Raw genomic sequence first — 25,126 nt, forward strand, 5'->3', positions numbered from 1 at the left:
TTTTGATTACTAGTGAATCTTCTGGAGATGGCTCCACTGAATCGGATTTATCCAGTTCTGTCTTCTCAGAAATTGTGACAATGTCAAGAAAGGAAGATGATGAAAAAAATTCTGGTATAACCTCTGCTCCTGATGCATTTACTGTGGAAAGTTCTGCTGTAACTGCCTCTCTGGATGCAATTTTTACTACTGCTACGGTAGGCATAGGTACGAAAGATCTTATCCCAGAAAAGGTGACCCCTGCTCCAGGAGATTATTATAAATCAACTATTAAACTTAATGCAAATTTCCCTGTTGAAAGGCTTCTGGAAAGCAGCCATACAGCAAAGCCTGAGATGAGTGCTTCTTCTTTTATAGTTCTAGAAGGCTCTGGAGATGTGGAAGAGGACCTCACTATAACTTCAGCCATGACAATGGAAACAGCAGTAACAGAAACACTTTCAGTGCAAGATACTTCTTTGGGCTCTGGCACAGTACTGCCAACAGAAATTTCTGTAACAGCTTTGGGAATCACCTCTGCTTTGCCCAGAGGAATAAACAGTCTTTATTCTGCTTTTGATGAAAGTTCTAAAGTAACTGTTGCCACCAATTCTGTGCCTGAGTTTATGACAGAAAAAGTAGTTGACAGCTCTTTTGTAACTGAAAAGAAAATTGAAGATGAAAAAGAAATACAGACCACTGTTTATTCAAGTCCAGAAAATTCAGCTACTGCTGCAGGGGGAAATTTGGAGTTGAATGAACTTGGAAGTACTACGAGTGAAGTCAGACCTGTAAGTCAGGAGCCTACTCTGCTCAGAGAAACAGTACCAGTAACAGGTACCATAAGTTCTGAAATCAAAAAGGTTACCACCATTCCTTTCTTGAGAGAGAAGAAGCTTTTTATAAATGAAGGATCAGCAGAAGAACCAGCAGACATATTTTCAGGGAGTCCCACAAGAAAAGTGGTAAGTACTGACTCCCCGTTTATTGATCCAGGTTCTGGAGACATAGATGTTGTCGTTGAGTCTGCTACTTTGACTTCAGTTCCATTAAGGCCTGTCATTGAAACACAAACAGAAAAGCATGAAGGAAACGTTTACAGCACAGATAATGCTTCATTAAAGAATGCAACAACAGAATATGAAGAACATGCAAGAACAGATGAATCAGTAGTATCAGTTTCAAGTACTGGGTCAGATGGCTTGACAGAGGAGTCTGGAGTAACAAGTCAGATGTCTCAGGAAGAGTTTGGTACAGGAAATCTGGGAGAACAAAACCAGGAAACAGAACCAACTTACACAGCTCTTTCTGAAGTAAAATCTAGTCCTGGTTCTAGAAAAGAGATAACATCTCATGTCGCACAAGGAGTTAAAACTGAAGATTTAGAAACAGGTGAGGTCATATCACCAACAGAATCAATGCTTAGTAACAACCCTCACAACATCATGGTGACACACGGTACTGACGGTATCAAAGCAGTAGCTGAATCAACAGAAAGCAAAAATTCAAAAGTTAGTTCTTCAACTGTCTCATTAGGCAAGATCCTCCTGATTGAGCATGGCTCTGGAGAGGAATTCAAAGGTGACAGTAGCACCACAAAACTGATGTCTAACGGACCTACTGAAGAAATACTTGGAAATCATTTCCCATTTATAGATCAAGGATCTGGAGAAGCAGACGCATTCTTTGAATCATTTGAAAAAATGGCAGTTTCACCCACTGGGAGACCAGAAACACAAGAGAAGTATGACAAAGAAGTTGTCAGCACACCAGCTGTGGATCATGCCTTCACTACTGAACCTTACAAGCTAGTCACAAGTACTGAACATGAAGTAACCACAATGGGAACTGTAACTGACATAAGAATGGGAGAGAAAACAATTGGTGAAGTGACAGAGAGAGCTTTTACCACGAAACTTCCTTTGGTGGAAGATATACATTCTGGGGAAGACAGGCCAAGGGAAATTTCACCAAAAGCTATAGAATCTTCTGAAGAAACAACAATAGACTCGTTCTTTAAAAGTACACAGGCTAACCATGAACATCTGGGATTCTTAAATGTTCCAACTATCAGTCCATATTCAGAAGAAAAGGAATTAGAAACTGAATCTGTGAAAAAAATACTTTTGCCATTTAGTGATGACAGAGTAACTGAGTCTGTAAAGGTTGAAAGGAAATACATAAGCTCTCCAGTTACAGATACAGAGCAAGAGGAGGAGTTCGTACAAAACATTTTCCCTACAAAAGATATTCCCAGGTCACTCCTGGCACCTAAAGAAGAAAAGCTAGCAAATATTGAGCTCATCAGTGATCCATTCTTTTCAGGACAAGGATCAGGAGATGACCTTGCTGTTACTCCTTCTGTAGTGCCATTGGCTGTCAAAGAAATCACAAGTACTTCAAGTCCTCAGACTTCTCATCCTGCAAATGTGGGACCCAGCCTTTCAACTGGCAAGACACAAGACTTTGAAAGTGGAAGCACTCAATCAAACGCTGAAGTTAACAAAGAAGCTACAAGTGCTGTAACTGAGCTGCTGTCAGAAACAGAAGACCAGCTCCCCAGCTCCATGATCACCAGTTCTCCAACTTTAGCAGAAGAGAGTTCCAAGAGCTTCAGCTCTAAAGAGGTTAAAGAGATGACACCTTATTTTGTTGCGATTGAAGAACCTCACAATAAGGAAACTAACTATAGGAGAGAAGAAAATGAAACTGATAGGGGAACAGCTACTTCTAAATCTGTTTCTCAAGAGGAAACTTCACATTTCTTGATTAAAGATGGCGTAACTTCTGTTTCTGTAATACTGAGTGGAAATCCCAATCTTGAAACAGAAGAGTCACTTGTAACATCATCAACAAACTTGCCAGGTGGAGTGTTATCTGAAAGCTCTGGAGAAGGATCTGGCTGGGTTAGTGTTTTGGATTCGTCCTCTCCTGATATGTTTACTCGTTTGTCAATACCTCCTGTGTCAAAAGTGGAACTAAATGCTTCATCTAGTGTTCCCGGGGAACTTTATTCTGAAGTTATGACAACAGAGGCACCGATAGATAGATCACAGACTGTGATCACAGGACTATCATCCCTTTTTACAGAAGAAAAAGAGATTGTGGCAAATCCATCTGCTGTTCAACCTAAGACAGCTACATCAGAAGAACTAACAAGTGATACTGGGATATACGAGAAAATTATTCCCATGATCGATGATAAAAGAAGTGTTATACTGAATGTTTCTGTTTATGGTGATATTACACTAATTGAAGAACGACTTCAAATCCCACAAGAAGAAACAACTATTATAGACGTGGATCATTCAAAATCAATGCCTGAAGATATAATAAGTGTGCAGACAATGCCAAATCCTGTCATAGAATCAACATATGGCGGTGATGATAGCATGACAGCTGAAGGGGAGAAATACAATTCAACACCTAAATTTTCCATAACCAAAGAGAAGACACTTGGATCTGGTGACAATCTATCTGTGACTACTTCCAGCCAGCCAAGTAGTGAATCAGTAATAGCTGAGCACAGACCAAAATCAGATGACAAAGATTTGGGTTCAGGGAATGCCATGAAGTTTGCAACAGAAACGGTCATCACTACCAAACTCTCTGAACCGGGCATTTTCTTCCCTACAGTACCATCACTGGCAAGCCCTCATGTGCCTCATGAGTCTAAACATATGGTATCAAGTACAACAGAAGACACCTATGAGCTGAATACTTCAGCAAACAACGAAGTAATAGCAGACCAAAGTGAAACAATCCCTGTCTCTGGCTTTTCTGGAATGGGCCAAGAAGAACTAGACGATAAGCAGCCTGTGATTCCTTCTTTTACACCAGTTTTAGCTACTGAGACAGAAAAGGCTTTGACAACTGACATGCTTGATGTAAGTATGGTTACCACACAGTCCCACCTCGCAACTGTATCATCTAGCAAGAATGAAGAAAAGCATCCTACGGTATACACAAAATCGGCATCAGCAGAATATGAAGAAATAGATTCAGTAAACTTCTATTCTACTCCTAAATCCTCAGTAATTGTTCAGTTAGTTAATGGAGTGTCTGAGTATCCTGAGGTAATCATTCCCAGTACGTCATCATCAAAGGATTCCAATCAGACCAATCATGCATCAGAAGGAACCTTCAAAGAGGTTAGTTCTGATATTGCGGCAACATATAAACCACCCACTACAGACCTCCTTGACAGAACAGAGTCTTCTCTGCTGGAGTTTTCTCCCAAGCCTGTTTCAGAAAGCACAACTACTGAAAGCACAACTACTCACTTTAATAGACTTTTAACAGGCAGGACAGAGGAGACAGAAACCTCTGTAACTGATACAGCTGCTGAGGAAGAAGCTACTGTTTCTGGAGATTCTCCATCAATACATGTCTTGCCTACTGCTTTTCTGAATTTTGGAGAAAGAGCGAGCACAGATATTCCAAAAATTAGCACAATAAAAGTTGAAGCTTCCTCGGGGAGAGCGAACAACCCCCATCAAGAAGGTGACAGGAGTACTGAGAAAGAGATCCCATGGCTTTTTTCCACACCTGTTTCAGATTCACGCAATAGTGTTGAACGTGAACTACTTAAACCTGACCAGGAAGCAGTTACAATGGTAGCTTCATCTTCACAACCTTTGGATAGAAGCACGGAAACACAATCAGCTTTGTTTGGTCGAGAGGAGATCACGACAAGTTCTTCTAACATTGCAACAAACAACCCTGCCCCTGGAAAGAGTACGTATCAAAATGAGCCATCAATGATTATCTCCGAGGGACCAAACGCTATTGAACTTGTAACTTCATCATTTTCCATTCCGGAAGTCACTAATGGATCAGATTTCCTGATTGGCACCAGTGTGGGTTCAGTTGAAGGCACAGCAGTGCAAATTCCAGGTAACTCCCAAATGTGATCACTGTCGTATGTGTTTGTTGTGATACTTGTAAATGTGTGTCTTAATTCTGATGAGAGGTATGACAATCAGCACCGTGTGAAATAACAACAGAACTCGTGAGCCTCAGGCTTTGAAATCTGCATGATTATAACCCCTGAAAAGTGAAGGAGCAAGGGGGGACGGAAACTCGGGCTCAGCGACTTTTCCTGAGTGTTTGCGTCGTGGAGCTCTGGATCAGACTTGAGGTGACCAGCCAGTTCTAAAAGACAGGAAGGTAACATGGACTGTGGTAGAGAAATCAGCTTAATTATTTAATTTTCCAATTTCCAACAGATAATTTTGTCTGATAGCTGTTTTGTGTTAGCACAATGATAATACTTACACAATTGGTTTATAGGTAGGGTTGTTTTATAACATCTTGACTTAGAGAGCAGATCTAGTGAGCATTTTAGGATCAGAATTTTCTACAAAAATCAACATCTCTTAACCTACAAGATAACTTTCCATACAAGAGAAAACCGAGACTTCACTTTTTCAGCCTGTCTATATCTTTAACTGGTTGATACAGTGTCTGTCTCATATATTACATATCTTTTTGTTAGGTGTCATTTGCCACATTATTTTGTTTTACATAGTGGTTATTAGGCACCATTTCACCAAATACATAGATGATGCAGGTAGGATCAGTATGAATAGTGTCACTTTGTACTTTATCCAGGTATAGCTGAGGAAAGATCTGAACTGGCTTAATTTTATAGGGTTTTCTATTATTTTTTTCTCAATTAATCCAGGTGCCTGTCAACTTGAAAATGTTACTGGGAAAATATCCAGTCTGTAGGAAGACAAGAAGACAGTAAACACACAATAAACATTTTTGCATGCTTAACATAGCCCTAGATTTGGGACTTTAAGTGAAGCAGTCCTAAAGCAAGCACCCTCTTTTATGGGTATGATCAGATTCTTTTCAAAACCTCCAAGGAGAGATGCTGCCCACTTAATTACAATCCCACACTTAATCAGACAGGATTTTCTTCTGGAGGCTTTCAACTGAACCTTCTGCTTTCCAGTGATAGAGAACTTGCTACTTTAAGAAGACATTGAATGTCTAACTTGCAATGGCAAAATAGATGTTATTTATCTTTCACTTCATAAACCACACTCAGATTGTTTTGGAAAAATATAACCAAAAGTCTAAACTTTTCTCATGTCTCTGAATTAACTTAGGTTATAGAACTCTCTTGCCCATTTTGTAAGGTTTCACAGCCAGGGCTTTCTTCTTGTGTCCCAGAAGGACTGTCTTCATGATTTTCCTCTAACTCTGAGAAGCTAATACTTAGAAATGGTTATCTAGTGCGTCTTATTTGTGTGAATGATTGCTCCGAGGCATTAAATCAAATGCAAATGCCTAGTTATCTAAACTCAGTTGAAATAAACATCACTAGAAGGCATAAAGCTCTGCAAGAGAAAGCTATTTAAATGTTAACTCCCGTAACAACTGAGGATTTCACAGCAGGTAAGCTTTTATTTTAATGTTCAGTTCAGTTACAAACATATACAGTACGTTGATTTTTATTCTAGAAATATGTTTTTAAGAAAGATAGATGGGAAATATGCATGTATGAAAACATCCTTTAAGATCAGACTTTGTGGGCATTGACTGATTAAATATAACAAAGTGAAACAACAGCAGCCAGCCAGTATGTTCTGTGTACCCAATCATTCTACATAAACTAACCCTGTTCAAAAAAAAAAACAACAACATTTTCCATTCATTTTGCATATCTTTAACTCTTTTCAGCTATAATTAATTGTCATGTCATGCAAACTAAATCCTCAATAGAATATCATGACTATCAAATATAGTTAAAAAATGTAATTCTGAAAATTATTTATACTGGTTTATAGTAAATGCCATGTTGTTGTTAAAGTTGTAAATAGTGATGCCTGAAAATAAGCTTTACTATATTACAAAACTATCTTATTCTTAGAAGTCTATGATGATAATAGAGTTTCTGTAACTACGGTAAAGCCTGCAACATCAGTGCAGAAATGAAGAAAGATTTCTTCTTCCAAAAAATCAAAAAGATGCTGGTTCCTTGAGAATGCAGAGTCAATTTTCTTTTTCTACTTGTCTAACAGGCCAAGATCCATGCAAAAGCAATCCCTGCCTTAATGGTGGTACCTGCTATCCACGTGGTTCATTTTACATCTGTACATGTTTGCCAGGTTTCAACGGCGAGCAGTGTGAACTAGGTAAGCTGATGCCATCCAGATACTGATTGAGTCAAGCATAAGGTTTTCATACATGAGATCTGAAGAACTGGTGTGTTTTGAAGTTGAAGAATACATAGATATTTGGAAAAATTTTTCAGTGAGGTGTTACTTAAGATGAGAACAACAAAAGGAACGAGGTCCACTTACCTTTTCTCTCTCCCCATAAAGTACACAGATGTGTAAGAATACACATATAAGAGAATTATAAATGAATTACATTCATAACAACTAGAATTCATAACATTAAATACATAAATACATCATATAAAACCAAATAAACATTAATATTTGGGATAGTTCTTAAGAGCTTTGTATTTATTGGAGAGGGTGGTAAAATAAACTAGTCCCAAATGTGACTGAGAAGCTGAGCGCTGAATGCCAGCTTGATGTTTTTTCAAGGAAATTGTAAATATGATCATCATAATATGCATCTTTGGTATAAATTATTATTTTGGTAACTCTTCTAACTGATGACCAGTTCAAGCTACCAGTGACATCTGTGTTTACCTGCTATGATGGTGGGTTTCAAGAGACTCACCAGTACAGAATAACCAGCTTTTACTTCCAAACAGCTAGCCAGAGTGTGATAAAAGTGGCAGTTTGGCTGTTTAGCACAGAGCTGGTTTAGGCTTTTGAAAAGTCGCAAGTTTCATTCCCTGATAAATACCATGGATTTGCCTGTTGCACACTTACCTGCCAATTTTGAAGGAAAAAAAACTAACACAATGTTGGTAAAATGAATTCAACTCATCATATATAGCTTAGGACAACAAAAACCAACCCCACTCAAAGGCTGATATCAGTGCAGTATAACTGTCAGGATTACTATGGTTTTGTTTGTGTTCTGCAAGACACTGTGTGATAAAAAGAATAATTTATCTGTTTTCCTAGCTCATGGTGATGAGTTTTCTGGTTCCCTAGTGGGTTGTTGCTGGTAGATATCAAGTTTTAGATGTTGCATCTTAAATCTTCTTTGCCAAGGAATACGGCTTCCCTGATTGCAAACTGGACGTCAGAGATAATAATTTTCATGCCTTTTTTCAGATTATAAAAGAATAATTTACCCACTTCTTGTCTCCTAGAACTTTTAAAGGCTTATTAAGAAATTGCAGTGGGACACTCCATGACCAGTGGCCATATAGAAATATGTTCTGTGGTTCTTAAGAAAGTAAACCTCACCATTTTTAGCCCTGGATTCAGGAGTATTCTGGATACAAGGCTTAAAATGTTGATCTGAGATTCAGGGATATTCTGCTTAAAAGGCATAAAACTTTGACTTGAGAGCTTTCCAAATGATTGGAACAAATAAGACCTAGCATAAAATTTGAACAGAATTAGTTTTTTTAAATAAAAATACTTTAAAAAAAGCCTTTCACATGATGCAGCAATTATTCCTGGGATTGCACAACTGCTCATTGGTTTGCAGATAACGTTTAACCTCTCTAGCAGCAGATCGCTTTGGACTGTTTGCAAAATCTGCATTGAAGTTTAAGCTGTGATTGTTTCAGAGGAACAGTACTCATTAGAAAATGCCATGTGATCTTTATAAAGATACAAAAGAAGAAGAAATCGGGCAAAATAGCCAGTAGGCCGGCGTGGATGAACAAGGAACTGCTGGACAAACTCAGGACCAAAAAGGAGGCCTATAGAGGGTGGAAGCAGGGAAAGGTAGACTGGGAAGAATACAGAGAAGCTGTCCGAGTCACCAGAAACCTGATCAGGCAAGCGAAAGCCCAGGCAGAACTAAATCTAGCCAGGGATGTGAAAAATAACAAGAAGAACTTCTATAGATATATCAGGGATAAAAATAAGACGAGGGAAGCTGTGGGTCCCCTCCGGAAGGAAACGGGAGACCTGGTCACCCAGGATGTGGATAAGGCTGAGCTACTGAATGACTTCTTTGCCTCAGTCTTCACTGGCAAGGGCCCTAACCACACTGCCCAAGTCACGGAGGGCAAGAACAGGGGCTCTGGGAATGAAGAAGCACCCACAGTACAAGAAGACGAGGTTCGAGACCTCTTAAAGAACCTGAAGGTGCATAAGTCCATGGGACCTGATGAAATCCATCCACGGGTCCTGAGAGAACTGGCGGACGAAGTTGCTAAGCCCCTCTCCATCATATTTGAGAAATCGTGGCAGTCTGGTGAAGTTCCCACTGACTGGAAAAAAGGGAACATAACTCCAATATTCAAAAAAGGAAACAAAGAAGACCCGGGAAACTACAGGCCGGTCAGTCTCACCTCTGTGCCTGGCAAGATCATGGAGCAGATCCTCCTGAAATCCTTGCTAAGGCACATGGAGAATAAAGAAGTGATTGGAAACAGCCAACATGGCTTCACCAAGGGCAAATCGTGCCTGACAAATTTGGTGGCCTTTTACAATACTGCCACAGACTTGGTAGACAAGGGCAGAGCGACTGACGTCATTTACCTGGACTTATGCAAAGCATTTGACACTGTCCCGCACGACATCCTGGTCTCAAAATTGGAAACTCATGGATTCGATGGATGGACCACTCGGTGGATAGGAAACTGGCTGGATGGCCGCATCCAAAGGGTTACAATCAATGGCTCAATGTCCAGGTGGCGGCCAGTAACGAGTGGTGTTCCGCAGGGGTCGGTACTGGGACCAGTACTGTTTAACATCTTTGTCGGTGACATGGACAGTGGGATAGAGTGCACCCTCAGCAAGTTTGCTGATGACACCAAGCTCGGTGGCGCAGTTGACACGCTGGAGGGAAGGGATGCCATCCAGAGGGACCTAGACAGGCTGGAGAGGTGGGCTCGTGCAAATTGCATGAAGTTCAACCAAGCCAAGTGCAGGGTCCTGCACCTGGGACGTGGCAACCCCAGGCACAAATACAAGTTGGGTGGAGAATGGCTGGAGAGCAGCCCCGAGGAGAAGGACTTGGGAGTGCTTATGGATGAGAAGCTCAACATGAGCAGGCAGTGTGCACTGGCAGCCCAGAGAGCCAACCGTGTCCTGGGCTGCATCAGGAGAAGTGTGGCCAGCAGGTCTCGCGAGGTGATTCTGCCCCTCTACTCTGCGCTCGTGAGACCCCTCCTGGAGTACTGTGTCCAGCTTTGGAGTCCTCAACACAGAAAGGACATGGACCTGTTGGAACGGGTCCAGCGGAGGGCCACGAGGATGATCAGAGGGATGGAGCACCTCTCCTATGAAGACAGACTGAGAGAGCTGGGGTTGTTCAGCCTGGAGAAGAGAAGGCTCCGGGGAGACCTTATAACAGCCTATCAATACCTGAAGGGAGCCTACAGAAGAGCTGAAGAGGGACTCTTTGTCAGGAAGAGTGGTGACAGGACAAGGGGCAATGGTTTTAAATTGGAAGAGAAGAGATTTAGATTAGATATAAGGAAGAAATTCTTTACAGTGAGGGTGGTGAGGCACTGGAACAGGTTGCCCAGGGAAGTTGTGGATGCCCCATCCCTGGAAGTGTTCAAGGCCAGGCTGGATGGGGCTTTAAGCAACCTGCTCTAGTGAGAGGTGTCCCTGCCCATGGCAGGGGGGTTGGAACTAGATGATCTTTAAGGTCCTTTCCAACTCTAGCCATTCTATGATTCTATGATTCTATACGTATTATCTTATAACCAGTGCAAATACATGCACAAAGTAATTATATTAAATGAACTAGTGCTTCAATCTAAAAGGTGAAGACAATGTATTTTAGCATCCAAAGGAGCGGGGGAGAGAAGTGTTATTTGCTTACTGCAGAGCCACAGGCTCTGCAGGACACCTGTGCCTGACTACGAATCCTATTATCTGACCAGTCATTTAGCGAAGTTATCTTTATGATGTTTTGTCCCTATCTTGATATGACAAGGAAGAAATGAGAATGGGCATGCTGCTTTGCAAACTGAAATGAGCAGGTTTTTTGATGGCATGTGATGAGATTTCCAATATCTTCCATGAAGATATTTGAGGTCATTAGTACTTGAAGAGAATTTGCTGTGCCGTGGTCACACGCTCAAGCAAAATTTTCCACCAGTATAGAAAAATATTACACACTGCACAGGACCACTTCTTTCTCAGCTACGCGATGAGGAATTGAAGGTCTAGATTTTAGAAATTAACTCAGGATTCAGAGTGCAGGATATAAAATTGTGGATTAGTAATGTCACATTTCCCGAGAAAACTACTTCTTGGCTTGTGACTGAAGAGAAAGGAAGGTTGTGCATAGTGAAATCAGTTCTCATGCAAATAAATCGGTCACTTGGATCTTTCACAATACTTCATTCTTCTGAATTGAACTGGTCCTACTAATAAGTATGACTAAGCCTGAAGAGCATTTCCCTTCTAGAAGGTGGGCGGATTGTAAAACACTTTTATCTTTATGTTGTAGATGTCGATGAATGCCAGTCTAACCCATGCCGGAATGGAGCCACGTGTATAGATGGCCTCAATACCTTTACTTGCTTGTGTCTGCCAAGCTATATAGGTGCTCTCTGTGAACAAGGTAAGGTGTAGTCTTTAATCTGTACTGACTGGGGTCATCTGTTTTCATTTCATCAGCCTTCTGGAGTAACTAGGCAAACCCTCCTGAAAAAAAGAGGATGGAAGAAACCGACAAAATCTGTGGAAAGTCATCACTGATGAAGAAAAATTATAATTTTTGAGTATGATAGACTCCCATGATTTGTGGCTTCTTTCAAAAAAAGTTTAGGAAAAGTTTTTTTAAAACTTTTTGTTTACAGTTATGTCTTCACTGTCTTTTATAGATGGATGAGAGCAAACTCTATCCACATGCTAACCTGACTGGAAGTAACATTACTGCTGTACCAAATATAAACTGATATATTAGGCAGTTTCTGTGTAATGTAATAACATTAGCCGTACAGTTTTCAGGTGGCTCCAAGGCTTGCAGTCTACTGGGAAGACACATAACGAGCCTCTTTCATTATTGTAGTGATGCTTACGGAATAATGAGTGGGAACAGAGTTACTCTCTGACAGAGCTTCTGTCTTAAAAAATTACATACAGTGTAAAAGACATATCAGAACCCATCACTTCCAACAAGCATCACTGGGAAGTAGGAATAGCCTAATGAATATGCCAGATTATATATCCATCCTCTGGGTACCATAGCCTTGACAACTTTGTGCCAGAATTTTCAAATTGATTTGTTCTGTGATTGTTTTAGGAAAAGTAGGTGCAGGATCACAATTACAAGGAAGTTGTAAAAGGCTTTCTGAACTGGACAATTGAAATCAGATTAAACATCCAATTCTCTGTAATTGTTAGAACATCGCCTGCAAGAAATCCCACTGTATTTACAAGAAGTAGTTACAGTGCAAGATGTTTACTCAATATGTGCATGTAGGAGGGGGATTAGGGTAGCAAAATCTGTTCTGTCAGCAAAATTAATGAAGGCATTTCCATGGAAAAAAGAAATGGTGTTTTAAAGTGTACTTTCTAAAACTTATGAAAATATGTTTCTCTTTTTCTTCAGCTGAATGGTTTTGGTCACAGGTGAATGAACTTGACCTTTTGGATTTCTTTAATTAATATTGTGTATTTTCATGTTTGTTTCTGATCTTCAGTGAAAGGCAGTTTGCAAACTCTTCCAGCTTAATCTACAGAGATTTTTTTGTTAGAGCTGAAAACTCTCAAAGCTGACCAGTCCCAGCACTTTTCACTGTTTAAATTTTTCAGTAGTCTGGCTAAGCTTGTAATTTGAAAGGGCTTTCTCCAAAATTATAAGTTGACAATGTTTTCACAACAAAAGAAATAAATGTTCTCAGTCCTTTCCTCCTCCCCTTCATTCCAGCAAACCCATAGTAGCGAGTGGCTCTGAGTACCGTGGTAGCTTTAAGCTGCTTTTTATGACCAACCTGAGAGCGCATTTTAGGTGGTTAATGGGAACATTTCCTAGTTTGTCAATCAGAACCAGAGCCCTGCTCACTCAGCTTTGGAATTTAAATTTCCTCCACTTAAAGTCCTGCAGTGGTTTGGGACTTGGGAAAAGCATTCAGTGCCAAATTTCCACTCCACCAGACAAAATAAAACTGTGTTGGCGATTCAGACACGGTTGTCTGGCAAGCAGGCTTTATTTCAAGGCACCAGTCCTGACCTCACTAGATTTAAAGACCAGCCAGAACGACAGAATGTGTACCTTGGTGCCACAGGAAAGGTGGAGTTGAGCACACCGAGATTATATTTCATTACTCCTTTTTTTTTCTTTTTTTTTTTTCTTTTCTCCAATATATACTGTTCATTTTAGAAACCTTCAAAAAAAGTCAAGCTGAAAGGCTTTCTTAGGCACGGTGCTGAGTATTTAAAATGTTATGGGAGGGAATGGAAGCAGCAAGCTGAAAATGTCTCTGGACATGAAGCTCAAAGTAGAAGACAACTCCGCTGTGCCCTGATCCCAAGATACTGGTGTGGTGTAGAAAAAACAGAGCTCAGAATTCCACCCAAATGCCCCCATGAGACTTTTCTAGACTAAAGGATCTTTGGCTGATGTGTTACGCCTGTGTTAGCTTTAGGAGGGGATGTGACCAGAGGAACAGCGCGGCTGGACGTCAGGGAGCTCCGGCAGGTGGTAGAAGTTAGAGGAGCCTTCAGGGTGATCTAACCTAGGGTGAGGGAAATCAATCCCGAGACTCAGTCAGCTGTAATTGGCTCCCTGACAGCCTTTTTTTCTTGCCAGGTGGAAGCAGTTCAGCAGACGATCTGAGCCCAGGAACTTCTTCCTGAAGAGAACTAACTTTGCCTGATGTTAGAAATAGAGCAGCTGAGGGTGTTTCCTTTTTAAACTAGATTGGTAGATCAGTAAGCCAGCATTGCTTCTGGGTCAGACTAGATTAAAAGCGAATGGAGTACCTCTGTTAGATACCCTCTTTTGCCCACCATGTGTATCTTTTCAAGGTACGGATGCATATTCTGCCTGCCACTTGGTGACATTTGAACATCACATCTTAAAATGCAGAAATATCCCCAAAACAATTTTTCAAAGGGTGAGTGCAGGCTACAGTAGATCTTGATGCAAGTCTTATCTTGGGGAGAGCCATCAACCTTTCCGTTATTGTGTTTCCGTGAAAAGCCCTTACTAGAGCTCTCGGTGTCCAGATAAGTGAGTCCAGAGCTCAGATCATCACAGATTTGCTGCCTGAACTGTTGCTTTGCAACTCCAAGTTTGGGGAAGGAGGAGGGTTGTTTGATACCCCATCTCACACTGGGCTGGTGGAAACAACTGGTATAGTCCCCAGGGACCAGTGGGGTGTATGGAAGTCTGCAGCTGCTGTTGCATTATCTGGCTGTCTGTGTTTGTGGTGAGGAGTACCTGACTTCATGAAGAGTTACATGGGAAACCAGAAAATGGTAGAGACTTGCAATTTGAACCTCAGTTTTCAGAATAAGTGATCTTTATGAGAACTGGATGAGCACCTGTTTAGATTTTCCTTTTCCTTCCTTGGCTAGCTAGAGTTTCCTTTTCTTTTTTTCTCCTTTTGCTATTCTAACTGGTGCCTACCTGCTTTCAAGGAACGGTGTTTGTGCTTTAAACTTAAGGTTTGGCTGTCTCCACTGTAGGATCTCTGTAGGCGCACCTAGGCGAGCCTGTTTACCAAATGCAGCTGCGCGCACGGACCCCTGTGCCAAAATGGCACATATGTGTTTGTTACAGGACATGCCTCCTTGGGATAGTACAACCAGCTGTTCTCTTCCAGGTTCTGAAAACACAACAACTGGGTTTTTTCATCATCGTATCAGGAACAATGTTTTTTTATAACCCAAGTTCATTGTTCAAATGTCTGCAATTACTCCCGTCTCATTTGATTCACTTTGTTCCCAGGGCTTGGTAGCTTGGGATGGAAGTATTCGAGAAGGGCTCAGTGCAATGATACTTTCTGAAAACAGATGGTCTCTAACGGATGTCTTTCAGCTGAGAAGGGATTATTTTGAGTATTTACCAGAGAAATGGTTTCTCCTCAAGATGTGTGGGCTAATGGGCCTCAGGCATTTGTTCATTAGCTGAAGACAGACAGTCACAGATAAAATGCACAGCCAAGTGAGACTCTCATTATGTTCTAGTAGCTGTGTTTCAGTCTTTATTTTCTTTAAGCCTCTTACGGAATTTCTTTTAAACAAAGGACTTATTGTCAGCAGCTTATTACAGCTGTTGAAAAAGTGGTACCTATCTGTGTATTAAACCTACAGAGAACTTTTTTTTTAATACAGTGTTTAGAGACGTTGCTATACATATAGAACTGCAGTTACAGAGAACAGAAGCTGTGTAAGTAACTCCTTGCATACATCACTGAAAAAGCCTGTAAATTGTCATAAATCTTAAGACTAGTCAGACAACTTTTAAAACACCATAAATACGGCAAGCAGTGTTTCAGTCTTTCCATTGCTTTCTGGAATAAGGTTATGGAAAGCTGTGATTACCTCCCTGGATAAGTATACAATGAACATGGAGTATTGTATTCAGTAAGTGCTTGTACCTACTCTGCTCACAGGTGATAAGGTCAGAAAATTTACAGCCACCTGCAATTAGACTCTACTGTTTCAGTAAAGGCACTGGCAACTTATACCCATATGGAGCCCTTTGAGTCACACTTTCAGCTTTGTTAATGTAGTAAGATACATTCAAGGCAAAGCACTGCAGAGATGAAACAGTCCTCACATTTTTATTTGCCTGGTTTACACTTTTCATCCTCTACCTTCCTGCCTCCCCTTTTCCCCATTCCCTTTTTCCCTCTTCTCATCAACCTCTCCTCTCAAAAAGAAATAAAAAAAATTTCTCTCTTATTTTATAACCATCAGGCCTGTCTTTTTCTGTCTTTGTAGATTTGGACTACAAACAGGTGTAGAAGAGGTTATTCGACTTTTCCCTTTTGGAAAACATACCATTTTGGATAGGAGGGAGGAGTTGTACATGCACTGCAGTGCATGCATTTCAAATAAGAGTACCTATGTCACCGTTTGGCATCCTCTATCTTAAGAAGAGAAATTTTATTATTTATGATTCATGCTCAGGCCTTTGCAAATCATTCTTTGAACACAGTCTTCTAGGTTTTGTGTTTTCAAACCCCTTTGCCACCCCTATGTGCCTTTCAGCTGATCTTCTCTCAAATTGTGCGCTTCTTCCCTAGCAGAGGCCAGGGAAGGCTTGACTAGAATAGCCTGGAAATGCTCTCTGGCCACGACTTTCTCAGCATGCAATGCTGCTTGTTATTATCTGACTTCTTTCCTGTGGGACAAGGGAGTCCCTGAACAAGATGAATAATAAAATCTTAAGTGCCTTCATAAAGGACATAGCCCTGTTAGTCAGCATCGTGTGGTTAAACAAATGTTCTAGAAAGCCAAAGGCAGACTAAACTTTAAAATGGCATAGATGCCAGAGATTAAAGCTGTATCTGTAGCCTGCACCTCATACAGAAGACAAAGAGGGAAGAGATAACAAAACTAACAAGTTGGTAGTATAGATTACATTCCTTTTTCATGGCTGGGATTACTCAAGGCACAAGCAGTTTTCTACAACTTAACTTGTTGAAAATAGAAGACAGATAATCAGCGTAAGCTCTATTATGCATTTGTATTTGGTATATTTATGTATGTACTGATGACTTTTAGAAAATGATTTTGATACCAGACTCCTAAGACAATGACTACTGTGTTATTAGTGTTACCAGGAATTCTCAGAAATTCTGGTAAGCCTCTGAAGTGGTGTGTTTGCATTTTTAAATCCATTTATATACATGTAAAGTCTAGTTTTTATCTTGGGATATTTAAAAACTTTTTTAAAAAAACAGACACAAAAACAGCACCAGCTTCAGGATGCAAATAGCCTCAATTCCTGCTATGAATTAAGAACCAGGCTTAAGTTGTGAGAAAATTATTCTACAATTGTCTTTCAGGTGGTAGCTGCTCAAACCTAAGAAATACCATAGTTAAAGAATTTGTGGTCATATGTCGCTGGCGTATTCTGGAATATTTGGCTTTTTCTGTACTAATGCAAAAAGACCCCCTTTGGCCAAAGCATGTTATTGGCTATTGACTATATTGACTTGCTGAAAATTAGAAACCCAATTTCACACCCAGAATGTATCCATACCTCTGGAAAGGGCAGATGTTTGCTTTCAGGCACAGTTTTGTTTGGGGATTGATAAAACTTGGTGGGAAGCGGCAAATTCCTGTTTGGTGGGTGGGGAAGGCCAAGCTTTGTGTTTCTGTTCTTCAGCATCCTGCAACTGAGGCCCTTCAGGGTGAGACACCATGTGTTTAGATAGCTGGAACAAGCTGTAATCTTGTGCTGAAGTGTGCTTTATGATGCCATTTCATCTGCCATAACTCAAAGCAGTTTGAGTTTTCCCTGTTTTTTCTCCCATTCCTCCCTAAAACTCTCTCTCTTCTAACTGGCAAGTTCTTCTCATCATCAGGCACAGCTCAGACACATTTGGGCATCATATTTGTTATGCCCATCTCACTAATACTGATTTTTGCCTGTGATTTATTCATGCAGTGTTGGTGCAGAAGCAAACTTGGAACCGGAACTTTGTTGTTTCTTGCCATCTATTCTCTTTACAGCTGCCTTACCTTGACATAATAATTAACGTCAAATCCACGGATTGTTACCGTTCCAAGGCTCATGTTTATTTCTCTTTAGATAAAAGGATATACTGGCTGATGTGAACTTCTCTCTATTATGTATCCTTATCAGTACCATCCCATTGTACCATACAAGCACAGACAATGTGCATTTCATTACTTTATATTTCAGCTTTACAGCCTTCCTTAGAAACTGATGCCTAAAGTTTATTAAGGTAGACTTTGTTGAGGAAGATGGGTTTTGGAGGAGGATTTGAAGGAGTAAGTTCAGAAAGATAGTACTGCAGCTTTGCATCTGTGGACTGAGCAATCACAAGCACTTTCCTTCATATTATTTTCAGTTATCAGTTTCTTCCAAACCAAGGTAGTTCAGTACAGTCACTCAGAGAAGTATTTGCCCTTGCAAGTACGAATTCCCATCCACTTATACAGACTCTGAAATTCAGGTTAAATATTGACTAACTTCAGTCCAACATCCAGACATTTCATTCATCCCGAGTTACGGACTTAAGATGTCCTCCTGACGTTGTCCAGACACTATGCAAATCCTTCAGTGAAGGCTCACAAAATTGCCAGTTGCAATTATACTCCTTACATGAGTAATAATCTTGCAGCTTGTACTGAAACTGGGTAGATAGAACTACCTAAAAATGTAATGAGGTCTCAAGGATGAGTATGGATTGCTTGCATTTGTACTGATTAATGGGTGGGCATCTTCTTGAACCTTTGCCCTGCAGAAGATCCATTTGCTTTTGCATGAAACATTCCTGTGTTTCACACCCATTGACAGAGATGTGATTTATCTGTTTGTCACAGACACAGAGACCTGTGATTATGGCTGGCACAAGTTCCAAGGACAGTGCTACAAATACTTTGCCCATCGGCGTACATGGGACACGGCTGAACGGGAATGTCGTCTCCAGGGAGCGCACTTGACAAGCATCTTGTCTCATGAGGAGCAGATCTTTGTGAACCGTATGTACTGTTAGGATTCTTCTAAACAAGAGTGGACACTTGAGGGTTCAGAGCTGGTGAAATACCTTCCTGATCACTCAGCTTTTCCATATCCAACTTAAAATATGCTTTTAGAATGTTTAAAAGGCACATTTCGTGTTCTTCATGTTTATTTTTGCAGTCAACGCAAGTTCCCTATCACTATTAAGTTACTATCTGTCTGTTACATAGAAAGTACTTTTGTTTTGAGGAACAGAACAGGAACTCTTGTTTTGGCATTGGAAATTGATGAAATATTTTTTTCTGGAGACTTTAGGGTTTTTTGCACCTGACATCAATGGCCGTGCCACCATATATTGTATTAAGCAGACATAAAGCAATAGTGCCTATATGTTGTGTGGCACAATCTGGACAACAACTGGTTTTTAACCAAAACTTGAAAACTGAGATACATGCTTTTACTATTTTAATCTTTTCTACTTTTTTTTTTCCCTCCCCCTCGTATGCACTCAGGTAGGAAATTAATCTGTTTTCTTTGGGAGACGCCATCAGCAGGGAAGAGACAGGATGGTTTAGAACTGTTAGATGAGAATCTGATTTTTACAGACATCCCAAATTAAAATTGAAAAGCTGAAAAACAGCCTGTAAATAGTTGTTTGCCTAATGAGTGGAAGAAACTTAAGAGCAGGATGTCTGATTCATTCTGTGCAAATTCTTTTTATTTTCTTTGGTGAAATCTTTTCCATTTATGGGAAGGTTAATAAAAATATCCTTCTGGTTCCTTAGGTATTGGGCATGACTACCAGTGGATTGGACTCAATGACAAGATGTTTGAGCGTGATTTCCGCTGGACTGATGGTAGCCCGCTGGTAAGATGCCTTTGAAATTAAATCACTCATTCATTTCTTTTTGTGGTGGCTTATCAAATTCCTACCAGTGATGAGTGAAGCTGCATGAAAAAATGCAGTCACTAAATATGCACCCAAGCAAACAGGCAGCAAACTCTTGCTTTGCGATAACTACTATTTTGTGGTATGGTTCTAAAATCTTATTCTTAGTTCTTATTATGGTATATGTGGGAGCTATGAAAGCTTCGAAATGGAAAAACTCAAAAAGCCTGAGACTGTAATTTAAGGGTCTCTGTTGGAGCTGGTTTATGGTCTTCTGGTCTTACACAAGGACACATGTGGCAATTCTCCTCTCTCTTCTGCTTATGGAGCAGAATGCATTTTTTCAGACAAGAATATGGCATTCAAGCTCTTGCCTTCACTGGGTCAGTGAGAGTGCATGAAGGAGCTCCTCAGGTATTGCTGGAGATTGTTCTACCCTATATGGCAGCTCTACAGCTAGGATGGAGAAGCAGCCATCCTTAAGTGGTTCAGGAGGCCTGTAACCAATAATCTGCCCATAAAATTTTAAGATGTTGTTGATACCTCTTACTGTCTTAAAACAAGAAGGAAAATCAGCAGAAGGAGAGGAAGAACACTCTCTACCCACCTTTAACTAACTTAAATCAAAGAGGTGATGGATACAGGAAATGACTGAGCTCTTTCCAATTCAAAATAGTCTCTTTTGTAGAAGGGACAGGTGATTTATTGCTGTTTAGCACCCATTGAAGAACATTACCTTAAAAAAAAAAACAAACTGGTTATGCTTATTATTTTCCTTTCCAGTTGTGAACTCTTCTTAAAGCAGAAAGCATCTGGATGCACATATGCATGTGCTCACACATGCACACAATAATCACTGCTGCATACCACGTGGCTACAACTTATGTAGAAAGACACCTGAGGCAAACCAGGCTCATTTATTATCATCTCATGTAAATAACCAGAGGTTTAGAGTCCTCTAAAATTACTTGTAAATAAGCCATTTCTTAGGGAAACTACCATGTATGGCAGGTGACAGCACAGGGGGGGAAGAAAAAGTTGATAAAACTTTTGTTGCCTGACCGGTTGCTCAGTGCGTCTGTGGTGGTACCAATGCACCCATTTGTGCCTGGAGCCACAAAGTCTTGCAGGACGCAAGCAGAAGAGTTTGATTCATCATTTTCTCTTGCCTATCCTGATGTATTTTTGGGAGCACAAGATGGGCCATAGCCTTGAACTCTACTCGTTCTGGATGAGTTCATTCTCTGTCTCCTGATGTGGCTTCTTACACCTCACTGACAGTAACAGGCACCCTCTGAGGGTGGTTCAGGTTTGGTTGGAGCTCAGGGGTGGTCTGGGCTTTCTGTGGTGGTTAGTCAAAGAACCTACACTTCACTAAGGGATCTAAAGTTAGGTGAGATAAATTTGGGCATAAATGTAGTGCCTGAAAGTGCATCGTCCACTGGGAAGTGTAGAACAAGGTAAATGCTCATATATTCCAAAGACAAATTTGGTATGTCACTGAAAGATGAATTCAAGGAAATGAAAATTAGGGGTGAGATTCAATTTTTTAATTCAGGCTACTGGGCAAATGTATTACATTTTTACTTTAATTTTCAATTTTAAGAAATGAAGATATTCTAGGAACAGAATAAGACCATCTGTCGAAGAGATTTCTCTTTTGATTGATCTTTTTTCCACTTTATTTTTCTTTTCAACAACTTCCCTCTGTCTCTTCCTTCGGAAACAATTTAGGGGTCTCTTGAAATCATTTATGTTCATTGCTTCAATAGCTTTCCCTCATAATTTACTCCATGTGGTTTCTGGACATCATGGTTCTAAGCAGCTTCCTCATTTGCTACTTTTCCCTAGTTTTTAACTTACTTTTCATACTTTCTAACCACTCTTCTGGTTACAGTGATTTCTTACTTCTCTAGTAATTAATAGGAACAATAACATAATTAAATATATGCATCACACATATTATTTCCCTGATGATGTCTTAGAATTCCAACGATTTTGAATACTGTGTAGGTCAAAAAATTACATCATTTATGTATTTGCGGGTGAACAGTAGTCACGATAGCATTAAATTAATTAATATAATATTTGACCATAAAAATCAGCATCATTACATCAACACTCAGGTTCTAACTTGAATATCTGAGATTAGAGGTAGGTCATGCATATAGCCAAAATATAAATAGTTTTCTTGTGTTTTACATATCAGGATACATTTGTAATTCAGCTGTTTCTAACTTTGTTGCCCAGCTCCATCCTTTCTCCAAGATAATATTATCTATCCACAATTCTATTCAACACTTCTGGCATAGAGGAAAATATGTCAAGCCTGCTGAGGATTCCCCTGATATAAAAGTTTTCTTGGAGATACTATCAGAAAAGTAACTCCAACTCTTAGACTGTGCATCTACAAGTGATGTACATGCATTTTTATCTTGATACTGCTTCGAATTTTCTGCCAATAACAGCTTGATTTAATCTGAAAATCACACTTACATGATTTTATTAGGGTTTGGATTTTAAAAAAATATTCTGATGCTTGTATGCTTAAAAGAAAAGCAAATGAACAACAGGAACAGGAAGACATGTTGAGGATGGAATTGTTGGCCCAGTGCTGCAGTCGTTGATCCGCTACTGCCCAGATGAAATAGCTGTGATACATTTTAGTGATTTCTCTTTCACATGAGTTTTACCTCTGAATAAAACCTCCTAGAATTGGGAATCATTGAACCACAGGCTCTACCACTGGAAATTAGGGAACAAGTGTTGGATTATTTGGTACTCATTTTCCATGGACATAAGAAACTCAAAACTTAAATATTCAGTATGTTGAAAGGAACTCTTTTGCCAGGTGTTGGCATGTATTTTTATTAACAATTTCTGGAAAAGGGATCAAATACCTTTTTCTTTTTTTCTTTGCACCTAAAAGATATTTCAACCAATGAGTTCAATGGAAGAAAATCATCATTTTTTGACATTTTTAGCTCATGCCAAGTTGTGTTTTTCTAGATTTTTTAAACAGAAGCTAAGTGCCAGCCACCATTAAATATGATGGTTGGACAAAGCATGTACATGGGTTCCTTAGTGAAAACCAACAAACACACTTCCAAGTGCACTGCGCATCGTTTCTAACTACAGTGAGCTATTGAATACACATGCCCACTGTAGCTATTTTTTGTGGACTTTATGGTCGTATGCAGCACTGGCATATAAATCTTGTGCAATCACTTCCGTTGGCTCCCAAAATTGGGGGAGCAGCTTTTTTTAAGCACACTTGTTGTCAATTTATGTGAGATGAGGATTATAAACTCACCTTTGTCATTTGCCTAGTAATGTGAGAAAATTTAGATTCTCGGATGAAGTTGCAGAAATTTCCCTTACCTCGTGAATCAGCGGATGATAGTTTAGTCAATCAAATAAGCAAGGGCCATTCAGTTTTCTGTGCAGTGTCCAGAAGAGATCAGTTCATGCCCCTTTAGTGGGATGGGAGGTTTGGGGTTTTTTTAAGGTGTGTGGGACATGAGTGAGATTTTTAGAAAGTGAGTGTATAGAATTAAGGTTCTTATTGGGAAACCTACATTGAACCTAAAGTACCCTTGGCAGGCTTACAACCCTACTGAAAACAGGGACAATTATTTTGGTGCCTAGTAGTGGACTAACTATAGTCAGCCACTTTTGATATCTTGGCATTCTTTTTTTTTAACCCCTAGAGAAAAAAATGGCTCTTTGTAATTCATTAAAATCAGCAGCAGTCAAAAAAGCCCCACTATTCCTGTGCATGTTTTTCATGTATCAACTGAAATTTATATTTAGCTTCCAAAAATAATGCCAGTAAGCAAACCTTGGAATAAATGAAGAGTGATCTTGTAAATACATGCTCTGATTCTCAGAGTTCCTCAAGGAAAATTTTGGTGTCTTGAGTAATGAAGCAAGTACAATCAGATTCAGTGATAAGCAAGGAACAGTATTTAAAACTTTTTGTTCCACAGGACATTGGTCTATATCTGTATTGAGTCTACCTGTTTTCCGTAACAAGAACTTTTAGGACAAGGAAAATTATCATGACAAAATAGAAATGGGCACACTTCTAAATCATAGGCGCTATTCCTGCAAAGAGAACTTGAGGGGGCTTTTTGATCTACCTCACTGAAGTGTTTGAGGCATAGTTATCTGTGTGTTTTTAGGGGATTTTGGCAGGTTTATTTCTTCATTGTAAAGTGGTTTTTAATTTAAAACTACTTAGCAGTTTCCTGCCTTTCAGGCAAAATGGCGTAATCTTATGCAATCATTGGGTTGTGTAGATAAAGTCTCACCATCTCCTGGTATAAGATAACTTTTCAGCATGCTGTACCCACTCCATCTCAAACACTGACTGGGCTTGAAAAGTGCAAAATAACATGAATAAAGGAGTTGGGTTATACCTCTCATATCCAAAAGTTTAATTGTCAGTCCAGGTGCTACTTTTCCATAAGAAATTTCTTTCCACGCAACTGATATTTCACTATACTGGATTTTATTGGCCAGGCCAATTTGCTTATATTTGCAATTTTTTTTTGCAATTTCTTTAAAAAACAAATTGGGAGCTTCTTGGCTAAGGTCAGAGCACGTCTTCAAAGGAGCTCCTTGGCTAAGCTTAGGCTACCTTGTCCAATATGCAGAACAAAATAAGCTATAATTACACTCAACTGTGGAATCCATTGCTGGCCACCCATATGAATCTAATTTGTTCTGATTTGCTGTACTGTATCTGTATGGCAGGAAGCAATCTTTTCTCATCTACAATGTGTTCCTGCTCTCTCTCTCTTTATTTTTCCTTTTTTTTTTTTTTTATTTCTGTTTTTGAAAGAAAGAATCTTTCAGTGTTTCCGGTGGTTGGGAGAGGTGGATTTGTGTTCTGGAGCTGATGGACCACATCAAAAACACTTTGGCAACAGCAACGTTCCTTTTTTTATATCAAGGGAAAAGAGCTGGTTGCAGCTGTGTTAGTGCAACATAAAAAGTGAATGCTCTTTCAGGAAACCTAGATATCTTCACTTGTGGTACAGGTTCAGTGAGAGTTGGAGATTAGGGACCACTGCCACAAGCATTGGCTTGGAATACCATCAACATCTGAGATCTCAAGGACCCTCAGGAAGGGAGTATGTAAGCTGCAAACTTTGGCGTATCTGCCTAGTCCCTAACTTCAGGTAATTTGTCTCAAAGGTGAAGGTAGTGAGAGCAGGTACTGAAGTGTGTTCAGAGAACTCACAGCACCCTAACATTTTTAGAGCTTCATTGGTCATTACTTCCTGAAAATAAAGCCAATTTCTGCTCAAGACATTCCAGGTATGATTACATTGACAGATGCAAGAGGCAGAAAAAAAATCTACAGCATTTTAAAGAGCATGTTTTGTTAGCCCTGCTTTTCTTCTATTACAGTATAGTTATAGGGCAGGTCTGTTGGCATTTGGTGTGGGAAAGCATTAGTTTGCCTCTGATTTACATTCTACACAGGAACTAAAATGGCTATATGTAAGGCTTTGTTTACATTTTTAAAATTACGGAATCAAAATTATTCTTGCACTTTTC

The 25,126-nt window shown here is 39.8% G+C and overlaps 1 protein-coding gene across 1 annotated transcript in view; it reads left to right on the forward strand.

Annotated features, from left to right (window-relative positions):
• Positions 1–25,126, forward strand: part of VCAN (versican) — a 107,690-nt gene that overhangs the window by 69,994 nt on the left and 12,570 nt on the right. Inside the window, exons 6-9 of the mRNA XM_074166061.1 lie at positions 7,014–7,127; positions 11,506–11,619; positions 18,531–18,689; positions 19,455–19,537. Of these exons, the coding sequence (XP_074022162.1) occupies positions 7,014–7,127; positions 11,506–11,619; positions 18,531–18,689; positions 19,455–19,537 (470 nt within the window). The remainder of the gene's footprint in view (positions 1–7,013; positions 7,128–11,505; positions 11,620–18,530; positions 18,690–19,454; positions 19,538–25,126) is intronic.

Source organism: Numenius arquata, chromosome Z (genome assembly GCF_964106895.1).
Source record: "Numenius arquata chromosome Z, bNumArq3.hap1.1, whole genome shotgun sequence".
Taxonomy (NCBI): Eukaryota; Metazoa; Chordata; class Aves; order Charadriiformes; family Scolopacidae; genus Numenius; species Numenius arquata.